The 15,153-nt window shown below is 38.9% G+C and overlaps 1 protein-coding gene across 1 annotated transcript in view; it reads left to right on the forward strand.

Moving 5' to 3' along the window:
• Nucleotides 1-15,153, forward strand: part of CR1L (complement C3b/C4b receptor 1 like) — an 89,023-nt gene that overhangs the window by 31,800 nt on the left and 42,070 nt on the right. The window contains exon 8 of the mRNA XM_021717698.1: nucleotides 1,025-1,110. Within this exon, the coding sequence (XP_021573373.1) occupies nucleotides 1,025-1,110 (86 nt within the window). The remainder of the gene's footprint in view (nucleotides 1-1,024; nucleotides 1,111-15,153) is intronic.

Genomic DNA, 15,153 nt, shown 5'->3' on the forward strand with positions numbered 1-15,153 from the left:
TGAAAAAAAAAACCACATTTTTCAAGTAGAAAGGAATACAAGCAATTTGGAAAGTCCTAGAAAAAATTTTTATATGTCACAAAATGATTATTACAAATTGCTAAGATCACTTAAGAATCTTTTCAGGAAATCTTCAAAGTCATGAATAATGGAATTTGTCATTGGAGTGAAAGTGTAAAAAATAAGAATTTTTAAAAATCAATCATATATCATCCGGGTAGTAATGGGATCTGGGCTCTGAGACAAGATCATGATGGCTGCCATTAGTGTCTCAGGTAAGATCATTCACTTGTTTATGTGAATCTAGTGCTCTGCACAAGGTGTGCATCTCTACATGGAAACTATTAAGCATGGGCAAAAAAGCTCATGATCTCAAAATGTTCCACAGAATTCATGGCAGGCTTCAAATATCGGCACCCTGTGAAATTTAGGAGGACATCCAGGTCCAACATACATTGAGTATCTAGGATGGTGGCATACAAAAATCATGTGTCCTTTCCTTTTCCTGAAAAATTAACACTTTTCAGTAGCCCAGCCTGTTGTTATGAACCTTCTTCACAGCCATCACAATAGTAGAGATAAAAGGACAATCTTGGTTCTCTTGTCAGTTTTTCCCCTTTTCCAATCCAAAGCGGAAGTTGTTTTACTCACGGTTCCAGGGTCAGAGTTGGCAGGGTGTATTAAAAGACTGGGCATCCAATAATGAGTGATTTATCAGGTTTTCATGGAATCATCAGCAAGATTCTGAGTCTGGGATCAGGGTCAAAGGGATGGCAGCTACGCCACGACCACCTTCTTCAATTCAAGCAGGACTGTCATGTGACAAGTTGCTGGGCTTTACCATTGTGTATTGCTCCTTTCCTGGAGGCTGTGATTTTCCCAGAATGGTTCAACCTCGGCACTCCTGCCACCTGCTGGTTCCAGATCCTCAAAATCCTGACATATATGGCTAAGCCTCAGATTGTGAACTGAATGACTTCTTGTCTGAAACAGCTCACCTATTCACTAGCATTTTCTTCTTTAGGTTCCAACTAAAAGGCAGCTCTGCTAGTTATTGTGTCCTGGATGGAATGAAAAGCCTTTGGAATAGCAGTGTTCCTGTGTGTGAACGTAAGAATAACATCTGAGGCCAATCTCTCCTCTTCATTGATTTAATATTTTGACCTGTGGCCTCCCTTCTTGTGGTTCTTCTGTTTTCTAGTCTGAATTATTTATAGAAAATTACTCATTTTAAGAATATTTTGTTCTGAATCAGTGTGTGCATCACCTGTGTCGTTTTGAATCTGTATTCTAGTGTGATAAATCTATGGTAGCTTTCCTCTAGGTCAGGACAGATTACATAATATAAAGCTTTGACAAATTTATTTTTCTTTCCATCATCTATCTATCTTTTTCTTCCTTCTTTCTGTTTTTTCCTTCCTTCTTTCCCCCTCTTTCTCCTTCCTTCCTTTCTTCTTTCTTTTTCATTTTGTTCTCCCATCAAGGTGTGGTTGATCTATAATTTGTGTTTAGATTTGCATAAATATTAGACATGCATTTGTTCAGTCAATTATTTTTTGAGGCTATACTATACGCCTGATGTTCATCTAAGCACTGGAGTTATAGCAATGAACAAGATGAGCTAACTCCCTGTACCCACGTTGTTCATACTCAGGTGAGAAGATGAACAAGAAAAAATAAATTAATTAAATGCTATGGAGATAATAGATCACAGCAATGAAGAATGGGGGAAAGGTAGAGTACCATCACACAGGGTAGGCAGTTTGAGACTCCTTAAGCTTTCAAAACATGCACCTAAATAAATTATGCTGATTCATAAATAATAAACTGATTTTTAAAATGAGTCTCATACATTCAGAGTCGTTACTGATTTCTCCTAGTCTACCCATTTATATTTTCCCCAATGGAAGACAGATCTTTGCTTCACTTCTTGATCCTAAAAATTGGAAAACATTTTTTAAACAACCTATACAAAAGTGTTTATGTTGCTAAAAATCTACTTGGACAGCTTATGGTGTTTTGTTTTGTTTTTTTGTAGTAAAACATTACAAGAACATAACTTTTATAAAGATCTTTGCTGTACAATGCTCCTTGTAGCACCGTGATAAACGTCTGTTAAACTGTTGTGTATGAGAGCTCAGTTATTGCTTGAATTACCCAAGCTTTCTCTTATTTGTCATAACTCTTACTAGTTGAAGTAGCCTCTTCCAAAGGGGCACACGACCACCTATTGGGAATCATGTCCACTACCGGGGGAGAGAGGGTTTGCTGGAAGCCCAAATCTCACCTGTGCACAATTTCCTTGTGTAGCAAATTCTCGCATGTATCCCACAACTCTAAAATAAAAATTAAAAGTAACATATTCTATTCCTAATTAAAAATCCAATAAAATGTGAGGAGGGGACTGTTCTGAATGAATAAGCAGAAGGTAGAAGACAGTAACAATCAGAAGCCTGACAGAAAGTAAAGAGCAAAAATAAATCATCGACAGACCCAGAAATTTTATTTTATTTTTTATATTTTATATTTTATTTTATAGATGTGGGGTACAATTCAGGATTAGGGATACAAGTGGACAACATACAGGTAAAGTTTGGGCCTCTCTTTGGTCCCACTTTGCCTGGTTCGAGATCAGGTACCCTTATTGATGTTGTGCCCCCTACTCCACCCTGGCAGTATCCCACCACTGCCACTGAAATTTGAAAAAGTAAAACATTTCACCTCAGCCTTGTAAGTAGCTGGAAATACAGGTGAAAAAAAAAAGTAAAGCAGTCTGAATCCATTTAGAGTTTGTTACAATGACATGTGTCATTTCAATTCACTGGGACAGTGCTACTATCATAATTGGGATTGATGATCAATATCAATAAGTAATCGAGAAAAGGTTTTAACTATTTAAGGTGATTGACACACATGCATACAATTTAGAAATATTCTCCAAGAATATAAGCTCCTTGAAAGAACTTTTTTGTGCTCCACAGCACCATGTCCCCAGGGTCCTGATGAGTGGTTGACACAGAATAAGTGCTCAATTAACATATGCTGGTTAAATGAATGCATTACCCTCCAAAATTGCTATCTTTCTTCTTTAAAAGTTTTGGTACTTCATTAAAGATATAAAGTTTCTGTTAACCAGAAAACTTAAGTATCTGAAAGATTTCAGAATAGGAAAATTTCTTTTGTACTTTGGCAAGAAGTTTTGATTGAAATCTCATTTCATTTAGCCCATCTTCAACATCCTAATGTCTACTGTCATCTACTTAGTGTTTTTTTAAGTAGTACCAACCATAGCATTCTATGATTGCAGCATATCTCTGATGAAAACTCCACAACAGATACAAATATATATATATAGAGAGAGAGATAGATATAGACACAGATATATAGATGGTATAGATATAGATATAATAATAGCAAAGGAAAGGAAACAAGTGCTGTCACACAGAAGCCATTTCTGCCCTTATTCCCCCTTTTGACACTATGGCTTCCATTTGGGGTGCACCTATGAACCTTTTATAAAGACAAACACCTGATCCAGATTTACTGAATCTACAGAGAGAAGCAGTCTTCTAAGTACTATTTTTTAAAATCAGAATCCTATTCAGAGACTGCAGCCCTAGTTCTAGCAGCTAGATTTTAGTCTGGAGACTTGCCAGCCCAACGTCTCGTGTGATTTGGGCTGAGATGGTTGGTTGAAGACATGATTTTAACTCCTTAAACCTGAAGCTAGTAGAGCTAATATCAAGCTTTAAACTGAAATGTACAGACAACATGAATTGATAAATTTCCTATGAAGCTACCTTGAATACAAGACAAATTTTTGAACTATGGTCGAGAGATGAGAAATCAGTTTGTAACTCTTCCTCCAGAGAATTCTCTGGGTGCAGAATTAGCTCAAGAATGACCTTTATTCTTTGAATGGGTACTTGGAAGGGACTGAAGAACAGCTGAAATACAAGCTAAGAGAGAAGGTATTGCCAAAACCAAGTTGAAACAATTCCTGTTTTTCCAAGCTTGTATGCATATATTTTTCTGATTTCATTTTATATGAACTAAAAGTGAGTTTTTATCCCTTGAGCCTAGAACTAGTGGGCCACAGGCATGTGGAGCTAAAGCTAGAGATGGATTCAAAATAAACTTTGTGTAATGTTATCTTATAATGAGGACTGTTGTTTCATGTTGCTTGTTCTTGTTTTAAGAAGATGCTTCTTTTCTCTTCCTTATTGAAATGCTGAGCTTAGCAATCAGACCTAGAAAATTGGTGGCTGCTTCCCAATGCCAGGAAACATCTTGTGTTCACTAACCATGCTCATGAGTCCCCCATTGAAGTGTTGATGCCTTAAGTATGAGGAAACCAAACAGGAAAGGTGAAACTTGGACAGAGGCACTCTTTCCAGCTCCCTAAAAATATTAAAAATTAAATAGGAGCTAACTTTACATTAAATTATACGAGCAGGAAAACCAGATAGCAGACTAACCTTCCAGATAATTTATTGTCTGATGATAAGGATGCTAACAGACCTTTCTCTCCCAAAGTTACAAGGAAATTATTTTTTCCATAATTAAAAATTTCTTTTGTTCTAGCACCCAATCTAATAAGGTAGAGAGAAAGAGAAAAAGTGTTGGATGTCTTTTTATTACTCAAATGGTTTTTATTTCTTGGTCTCTAGAAATTTCTAGGTCTCCAGGTCATTGTAAGGCCCCAGATCATTTTGAATTTGCTACGTTGAAAACTCCAACCAATACATCTGACTTTCCCATTGGAACATCTTTAAAGTATGAATGCCGTCCTGAGTACTACTGGAGGTTATTTTCTATCAAATGCCTAGAAAACCTGGTCTGGTCAAGTCCCAAAGATGTCTGTAAACGTGAGTAATCCTGCATTAAAGTTTTCCATGTCTGCCAAAGCATCTGTAGGATCGTATTTAAGTTTTTCAAATTTTGTATATGAGAAACCTTTTTTCCAAAGTGTTCAGATAGATGGATATAAAAGTTGGTGTTGTAGGTCATCTCTGATTATTGCTTGAAATGCTCATTTCTTAAGAATGTTTCAAGGAGTATTTGCAGAGAAAATTTCCACCTTCTATGGGAAAGCAAATAATGAATGACTCTAGACCAGGAAAAAAATTCTGTAAGGAGACATGCACTCATTTGAATAATTAGATGTGAAGAAATCCTTTGGAAACTTTTAAATATACAGGTAGTTTATAAGGCCAACAGCTTTTACATTTTGGTAAGGAATACAAAGTGGAGATAAGACTCGAGAGAGAAAGTCTTTCTGAAAGTGAAACTTAGTAAATTGGTGATTGATCCTGAGGCAGTCTCATGAGTCTCCACAGAGTGGAAAAAAATTGATGGAATTATCAGAACTATATACACTCTTCAGTAAGCTACAAGCAGGTTCAGATCTTATGTACTGAAAAAAGGTCAGATTATGTTACTTGGCTCCTAAATACTGTTTCTTTCACATAGGTAAATCATGTAAAACTCCTCCAGATCCTGTGAACGGCATGGTACAAGTTACAGACATGCAGTTTGGATCCCGAATCAATTACTCTTGTAATAAAGGGTGAGTTGGTAGCAACATCTCTTGGTTCAAGAGTTCCAGAACAGCAATAATACCTTCTAATCACATCTCAGAAAGAACACCTAGGCTATCATTACCCGCTTTTAAGAGGCTTGAAGGCCAGGCCTGGTAGTTCATGCCTATAATCCCAGCATTTTAGAAGACTGAGGTGGGCGGATTGCTTGAGCACACGAGTTGGCGACCAGCTTGAGCAACATAGCAAGGCCTTGTCTCTATAAGAAAATCAAAAAATTAGCTGGGTGTGGTGGCGCACACCTGTAGTCCCAGCTACTCAGGGTGCTGAGGTAGAAGGATGGCCCGAGCCAGGAGGTTGATCATCATGACTGTGATCATCGTGATTGTGTCACTGCACTCCAGCCTGAGTGACAGAGTAAGACCCTGACTCAAACAAAACAAAACAAAACAAAGAGGCTCGAATATAAGATGTTTAATACCTGACTGAAATGAACAAAGCTATGAGTTTAAGGGGAAAATCTGAATCCTTGCTGGAAACCAGGATAGTGCATGTAAGAAAAGTGGCATTCACTGGGTGGGAAGGAGGACAATGACAGGGGAAAGAGTGTAGTCAAAGCACACAAAGAGCCCTAATCCAGAGTAGACATTGCTAGAAGAAAGGGAAGCCCATGGAGCATCTGTGTGTGAGAATAATTCTTAATGGTAGTAGCACTTTCGGTTTGCTGGGCTGCCTCAAAAAGTACAGTCACACGCCCCCTTTTATTGCATTTCACTTCATTTTGCTTCACAGATACTGTGTTTTTTTACAATTTGTTGTAACTCTGCGTCGAGCAAGTTAATTGGTACCATTTTCCCAGCAGCATGTGCTCATGTCTCACATTTTGGTTATCCTTGTAATATCTCAAACTTTTTCATTATTTTATTGCTGTTATGGCTCTCTGTGATCAGTGATCTTTGATGTTACTATTGTCATTGTTTTAAGGCTCCAGAAACTGTGTCTATGTGAGACAGCAATTGTAATAATAATAAATGTATATGTTCTGACAGCTCCACAGACTAGCTGATCCCCCTCCTGTCTCCCTCTCCTTGGGTCTTACTATTCCCTGAGACACAAAATTGAAATTAGGCCAATTAATGACCCTACAGTGGCCTCTAAGCGTTCAAGCGAAGGAAAGAGTCACGTGGCTCTCACACTAAATCAAAAGCTAGAAATGATTCAGCCTAGTGAGGAAGATATGTTGAAAGATAGGCCTCTTGTCCAAACAGCTAGCAAAATTTGAATGCAAAGGAAAATTTCTTGAAGATACTTTAAAGTGCTACTCTAGTAAGCACATAAATGATAAGCAAGTGTAATGGCCTTATTGCTGATATGGAGAAAATCTGAGTGGTCTCTACAGAAGAACAAACCAACCGCAATATGGTCCTAAGCCAAATAGTAGTCTAGAGCAAGGCCCTTTCTTCAATTCTGTGAAGGTTGAGAGAGGTTAGAAAGCTGCAGAAGAAAAGTTGGAAGCTAGCAGAGGTTGGTTCCTGAGGTTTAAAGGAAGAATCCATCTCCATAAATAAAAGTGCAAGGTGAAGCAGCAATGCTGATGTAGAAGCTGCAGCAAGTTATTCAGAAGGTCTAGTTAAGATCACTGATGAAGGTGGCTACACTCACCAACAGATTTTCAATGTAGATGGCATAACTTTCTAGTAGACTTTCATATCTAGAGAGAAGTCAATGCCTGACTTCAAAGGACAAGCTGATTCCCTTGTAAGGGGGTAAAGCAGCTAGTGACTTTAGGTTGAAGCCAATGCTCATTTGCTGTTATGAAAATCTAGGGCCATTAAGATTTATGCTAAATCTATCTTACTTATACTCTCTAAGTGGAGCAACGAAGTCTGAGTAATGGCACACCTGTTCACAACATGGTTTTCTGAATACTTTAAGCCTACTGTCGAGAAAAAATATTTCTTTCAAAACATTACAATTCATTGACGATGCACCTGGTCACTAGAGCTCTAATGGATATACAAAATGTATGCTGTTTTTATGCCTGCTAATACAACATCTATTCCATAGCTCATGGATCAAGGAGTAATTTTTACTTTCAAATCTTATTATTTAAGAAATACATTTTTTAGATAGTTTTCTTATGACAGAGTCAATTTCCTGGATTGTTATTGGTCTATTTAGTGTCTCAATGTCTTCTTATTTCAACCTGGGGAGATTGTGAGGTCAGAAAGTCCTTCATTTCATTTAGGTTATCAAGTTTGTTTCCACACAGGTGTGCATAGTAATCTCTGATAATCTTTTGTATTTCTTCAGGGTCAGTTGTGATTTGATCTTTTGTATTTCTGATTGTGTTTATGGGTTTTTTTTCTCTTTTTCTTGGTCATTCTGGCTAGGAGTTCATCAATCTTGTTAATTCTTTCAAAGAACCAGTTTTTTGTTTTGTTAATGTTTTTCATGATATTTTTGTTTTCTATGTCCCATATTTGGGCTCTTATTTTGGTGATCTAGATTCTTCTGCTAAAGTTAGGCTTTTGGTGGTTTTCTCTTTCCAGCTCCCTTGGGTGATTTGTTAGGCTCTCAACTTGTGATCTTTCCATTTTCTTGATGTGTGCTTGCAGAGATATAAATTCCCCTCTTAGAATTGTTTTCATGGCATCCCAGAGGGTTTGGGTAGATGTTTCTTCATTTTCGTTTGTTTCCAGGAATTTTTTAATTTCTGTTTTGATTTCAGTGTTCATCCAGTAGTTGTTCAGCATCATGCTGTTTAGTATCCATATCTTTGTGGGCTTTGGAGAAATTTTGTTGGTGTTGATATTTATTTTTATTCCACTGTGGTCTGAGAGTATGCATGGCAAGATTTCAACCTTATGGAATTTGTGGTCTGAGAAGGTAAATGGCAATATTTCAACCTTGTGGAATTTGTTTATGCTTGATTTATGGTCAAGGATGTGATCAATCTTGGAGTACGTTCCATGTGATGATGAGTAGAGTGTATATTCTGTGGTTGTTGGATGGAATATTCTGTAAGTATCATCAAGTCCATTTGGTCAAGTGTCAAGTTTAGGTGCTGGTTCTCCATGTTGATTTTTTGCCACAATTATCTATCTAGGACTGTTAGTGGGTATTCAAGTCCCCTGATATAATAGGGTTAGAATCAATATCTTTTTTTAGTTTACTTAGTAGTTGTTTTATAAATGCTGGCGCTCCTGTGTTGGGTGCATATATGTTTAGGATGGATAATTCATGTTGATGGATTGAACCTTTTATCATTATGTAGTGTCCTTTGGTATCTTTTTTAGTTTTTGGTAGCTCAAATATTGTTTTGTCTGATATTAAGATCATGACTCTTGCCTTCTTATGTGATCCACTTGCCTATAAACTTGTTTTCCATCCTTTAAGTCTATGTATGTCCTTTGTGGTGAGATGAGTTTCCTGGATGTAGCAAATAATTGGGTCATGATTTCTTTTCCAGTTTGCCATTGTGCATCTTTTCAGTGATGCATTTAGTCTATTCCCATTCAAGCTGATTACTGAGATGTGATTGTTTATTCCTGTCATGAGGTTCTTCTAAAGTTTTTTCTTTGTTTGTTTGCTTGTTTTCTTTTAGCATTGGGGTTGACATATGTGTGTGCTTTCAAGTTTGTTGTTGCAATGTATTCTCTTTTGATTCTGTGCTCTGCTGTTCTCTTGGGAAATGTGTGGTCATTCTTTTTTCTTTCTTCTGTGCTTAATCCCTTTTTAAGTGACTCCTGCAGAGATGGTCTGGAAGCTGCATAATCTCTTAGGGATTGGATATCTGAGAAGAATTTTAATTCTCCATCACTGATGAAGCTGAGCTTGACTAGGTAGGAAACTCTTGGTTGAAATTGTTTATCTTTGAGGACTTTGAATATTGGACTCCAGTCCCTTCTAGCTTGTAGTGTTTCTGCCAATAGGTCTGCTGCTATTCTGAATGGTTTTCCCCAGTAGGTAGTCTGTCCTTTCTCTCTTGCTGCCTTTAGGATTTTTTTTCTTCTGTGCCTACTTTGTGTAAGTGAATTACTATGTGTCTAGGGATTGGTCTTCTCATTTGATGTCTTGTGGGGGTTCTCTGTATCTCTTATGTTTGGCTAGTCACATCTCTGGTAAGATGGGGAAGGTTTTCTTGGATAACCTCCTGAAATTGTTCCAAAGTGTTTTCAAATTCCCTTTCTCCTTTTGGAAAATCAATCAGACATAGGTTCAGCCTCTTGATATAATCGCACATCTCTTGTAGGCTTTGTTCTCTCTCTCTCTCTCTCTCTCTCTCTCTCTTTACGGATCAGGTTAATTCCATATTCTGGTCTTCAAGTTCTGAGATACTTTCTTCTGCTTATTTAACTCTGCTTTCCATGCTTGTCATCTTGTTATTGACCTTGAGATTTTTTTATGGCCAAAATCTCTTTACAGTTACAAGTTCTTTCAGTGTTGCATCTTGTCTTTCTTGAGTCTTATTCATTCTTTCCATCCATTCCCTAATCCCTGTCACATTTTGAGGCCAGTCATTGGTGACTTCCACTGTTTGGGCTTTAAAGTCTGATTTTTTCACTGTTACACTGGAAACTACCTGTGGTCTTCCATTGTTTTTTCCTCATTTGTGACAGATCTCTCTCTTTTCTCTTTAGTTCCTTTATTCAGTGGCAGTGGGAGAGGCTTTCTCTTCTGCTGCTTGCTCAGCCCTCTGTTCTTCCCTAATCAGGGCTCTGGATTTGTTCTATTTTGAAACAGGACTGTGTGTGGGAAGCTTTGCTGTCTCTTGTAGCTTTAAGAGTCGAATAAGGTGGAGGATGGGGAACTAGGATTTAGAAACTACTTGCAAATCACAGTGTTCACTAATTGTGGTATAGGTTCCCTGAGACCCACTCCCCATGACCACTCTACATGACGATATAATAGGTATGTGTGTGCCCCCTGAGTCCAAGATACAGTAACAGTAATGAAGAGAACAGAGAAGAGTAGGATGAAATAAGATGGGCAAAAAATTTTTTTAAATGAAATAAAACACAGAGCAATGAAAGCAAAAACCAAAGCAAAAAACAATAGCACACAGACACACACAGCACCCCCCCCACACACACACCAAAACAAATGGGAATACAACAAAGCAAAATAAAAAAAGAAACAACAACAAAAAACAGGAAAACCAAACAAATGCACCCATGCCCAGTACAAAATGAAAGGAGAAGAAAAAGAGAAAGAAAAAAAATGGAATTCAAGTTGAATTCCCACACATATATTCACACACACATTAAACTAAAAGAAGAAAAGAACAAAAGAGCAAAAACAAACAAACAAACAAAAAGAACACTGAATCATTCACATACATAAACAGAACACAAAAAACAAAAGAAGAAAGAGAGAAAAAAGGGGAGATACAGATCAAACTCTCACATACACATTTATGCACAAAAGAAAAACATGTAAAAATTAGAAAAACTAACAAACAAAAAAATTTTGTTTAAATACCTGCACTTTTGTGGCAGATTCTGTTAATTGTTCCTCTCAGCTGCCCCTCTGCTGTCTCCTGCAGAGCTTGGCCTCATTCACTTTCTCCCCAGTGTCTAGGCCAGAGAAGGGGGGGCAGTACTCCCCTCCCACTGTTATGGTCAGGGGTATCTCCTCGGGTAGGGAGGTGAAGGATTGTCTCTTCCCCAGGTACTGGCAGAGGGTGCCCCAACTAGGCCTATCCTGGAGTGGAGTCCTCCTATTGCAGCTGACGTCCAGGTTCCATAAGGGCTTGTCCCCTTCAGTAGTGCCCCAGCTGTGTGGGTATGATGGTCAGAGGATTGCTGGGGAGGAGAGGATTGGGTCATCCCTGGACTCACTGCTGGTCTCCTTGAAGGTCTTCTTCATCCTTTTTTAGCCATACCCTTTGTCCCCTGGCTGAATCAGGGTAGGGGGTGGGGTGCACTTGTCAGGTCCCTCTGAAGTTTGTGCTTTCAGGATATTCTCTCTGAGTCATGATCAACCCCTGAGTAGTTGATCCCCAGTCACAAAGATGGGGACTGTTGCTCCATGGTGAGCAAGTCGAATCACTTTTCTGCCCTGTTTTCAAGATGGTGGCAGGGTGCCTCTTTCATCTTCTCCAATGAGTCTCTGCCTCTGGGTTCCCTCCACAGCTCTTGCTGCCAGTGTCCAGCCAGGCACAGCAGTGGTGAGGCAGATTCTGGAGACAGCAGTCTCCCCCACTGCAGTGGTGAAGCAGAGCCTGGAGCCAGTAGTCTTCCCCCACTGCTGCTTCCCAGGAAGGCCTTTGCCTGTTTAAAAAAAAAATGGTGCTTGGCTTCTGCAACCTGGGAGGTGCTAGGGACCAAGCAGTGCAACTGCAGCACCAGCTGCTTCACCAGGAGAGCCCTGGCCACTTGCTCACGAGCCCCCACTTAGTCAGTCTCTCCCAGCAGTTTCTTCCCAGTGTGAGAAAGGAACTCACCTGTCCAAAATCAAAGTATGGACACAGAGATGTGGAGTGCACCAGAAGCAAGACTTTAGTGATGGTCTTGCAAGATCTAGTGTCTGGTGGGCAGGCACACCAAAGCAGGAAGAATCAGCACTTTTATCCCTCTCCTGGTTCCTCATTGGAGGAATACTTGCAGGAGTTACATCCTTTGCCATAGGACACCTACATGTTACATGCTGATTGATTTTACAGAATTATCTCATTTCTGTGTCCTATTTGCCAGTTGGCTTACAGGATTACTATTCTGACTGGATTCTGCCAAAAGTTTAAACATGTAGGCTACCAAAGTAAAAAGCCTGCAAAAAAGGAAGCACAAAGAAGCAGGAAGCGAATCAACAAAAGAGAAGCACAAAACATTTAGACACCATCTTGAGAACCCAAGATTAACTACGCTCCAATTTGAAAATAAATCACCATTCTTATTTCTCACACCAGGAAGGGTTTTGTTGAGTTAAAAAAAAAAAAAGAAAGGAAAAAATAATGGCACTTGGCTTCTGTGTCCAGGGAATCCTTAATGTCCAAGCCGGGAAGCTGCGACTCCAGCCGCTTCACCAGGGGACCTCAGGCCACTTACTCACAAGCCCCTACTTAGTCAGTCTCCCCCAGAAGCTTCTTCCCAGGAAGAATTTTGTTGAGCTAAAAAAAAAAAGAAGATAAAAGAAATGGTGCTCTGCTTCTGCTTCCTGGGAAATCACTGCGCTCCAAGTCAAGCAGCTGCAGCACCAGCCACTTCACCAGGAGAGCCTTGGCCACTTGCTCCTGAGCCCTCACTCAGTCATCCACTCACATGCCCACTCACTCACTGACATGTACACAAAATTTTCCATACACTCACTCACTCACACTGGGACTTGTATAGTCTGACTGGCTCAGCCACCATCTTCCCTCGCTGTCCCCCGAGATAGTATTTCTAATGACTCAACCTAGAATTAACATCTAGAGGCTGCAGATACACATTAAAAGATAAGCAAAGGCCTCAAAATTATATCATTTAATTATGCTTTCTAGAAAAAAAAGGATTAGTGCAGGCAATTAATACACAGATTTTTTTTTAAAGGAGAATGCTGAATTCCAAAAGAAATATCATAAGACAGAAAACTGGTGAACACACACACACACTGACAGCTAATTATTTTTTAACAATGTTATGAAACTACAATAGCAGTACTAATTCTTAAAAGGTGAAACTGCAATGTAATCATAATGCAGTAGCTATCTCTCTAAAGTCATAGACTATATCAATAAAACTAGAAAATGGGAGAAAACTAGAAAAAGTAGGCTAGACATATTACAGAAGAGATGGGTAGACTATATATATTTTGACTCTAAAATTCAAAAAATAGGTTTAAATAAATGTTTTGTGTTTCTATATAATACACTTGCACATGTTTGAAATGAAATTCCTAATGGAAAAAAAGTATGTTTAATTTTCAAGTTATTAGAACAACTAATAGAGCTGAACCTACCTGGTCTGTGTAGTAAATGAGGGAAGGAAAAGGAATAGCATGGAATGTATCTGTCTCCTTTGCCAGAAACAAGTCCCTTTATGTTTGAGGCAGGTCAGCTGGTTTTATTCACTGCTTAATTCTCATCATTGGACATTGTGAAATAAATGAAAAGTAATTGAAGGAATGATAACAAAAGCAAGATCAATCATACCATTTGTTTCAGTACATTTGGTTTTATCACCCTGCTGATAGCAAAGTCTTCTAAGTAGGATCAAAAGTATCAAATTGTCGTATTTATAAGAAATATTCTTCACATAAAATGACATAGTAGTGTTAGATATATGTATATACAGACACATAGAAAATGCAAACAGAAAATGGCAACAATGATATGATAAAAAAATAAAATTTAAGAAGACAAATATCAAACACATCTACATAATGAGTCCTTTATTGGTGCCTGATATAATCAACAATAAAACCAAAAAATTACAAAGCAGAATGAGCCAGAAGGAGTTAGAGATCTCCCTTTCAATAACAAGAGAATAGGAAAGAGAAATAAGAAAAGCTGGATGCAATAGGTGGAGTGCAGGCTAGTTATGCCTTAGAGTTCTCCCAGATTGTAATCTTTCTTTTTTTTTTCATGCCTGCTGTGAGGAAGTTGATGAGTATAATTATTTCTCATGTTTTGGCTTTAGATACCGACTCATAGGTCAGTCATCTGCTGAGTGTATCATCTCAGGCAATACCGTCAAATGGGGAACAGAGCCACCAGTTTGTCAACGTAAGTTGAAATCTCTTTAATCATTTATCCCACCAGGTAATCCTAGAGTTGCCCTGCCTAGAATTACAAAGAATAATCTCATCCCCCCTGGAAACAATATCCTGATATTTGGAGATTGCAGTCATGTCTTTAAATAACTCGCAGTATTCTAAACTTCTAGGTCCACCTAGAAGTGCTTGTATTCTTACCCTGAGATGTAACTTATTTTAAACTATAGTCCAAGCCGGGTTCGGTGGCTCAGCCTGTAATCCCAGTGCTTTGGGAGACCGAGGTGAGTGGATTGCCTGAGCCCACAGGTTCGAGACCTGCCCAGGAAACTTGATGAGAGCTCATCTCTACAATAAATCAAAAATTAGCCGGGCATGGTAGTGCACACCTGTAGTTCCAGCTACTTGGAAGACTGAGGCGGAAGGATCGCCGGAGCCCAGCAGGTCAATGCTGGGGTGACCGTGAGCGTGCCACCGCACTCCAGCTGAGCGACAGAGTGAGACTCCGACTCAAAAAAAAACAACCCCAAAAACTATAGTCTTGAGCTCATTTTAAGCAGACCCCTGTTTCTTATTTTGTTGTTTGAACACTTTCCAGTTTGAAGAGCATTCTCTGTGGTGAGGTAAACAAATACAAAACTGGTGAAAGGAGTCCTATTTTCTTTCTGCCAGTTCTTACTGTCACATCATATATCCAAGCACTGCAGCTCTCCCTTCTTATTGTTTGTCTAAACAGGGACTCTGGTCAGCTTCCCTGTGAGTTGTGTGGACGATGAGCTTTATACACTTTGAGGAACAAAGAAGAATGAGCAATTTCAAGTTAACAAAGAATATAAAAGGAGTGACTTACACCTGTAATCCCAGTACTCTGGGAGGCCAAGGCAGGAAGATGCCTTGAAGCCAGGAGTTCAAGACTGCT

The sequence above is a fragment of the Carlito syrichta genome, unplaced genomic scaffold (genome assembly GCF_000164805.1).
Source record: "Carlito syrichta isolate Samal-C Ts95f unplaced genomic scaffold, Tarsius_syrichta-2.0.1 Scaffold310050, whole genome shotgun sequence".
In the NCBI taxonomy this organism is placed as follows: Eukaryota; Metazoa; Chordata; class Mammalia; order Primates; family Tarsiidae; genus Carlito; species Carlito syrichta.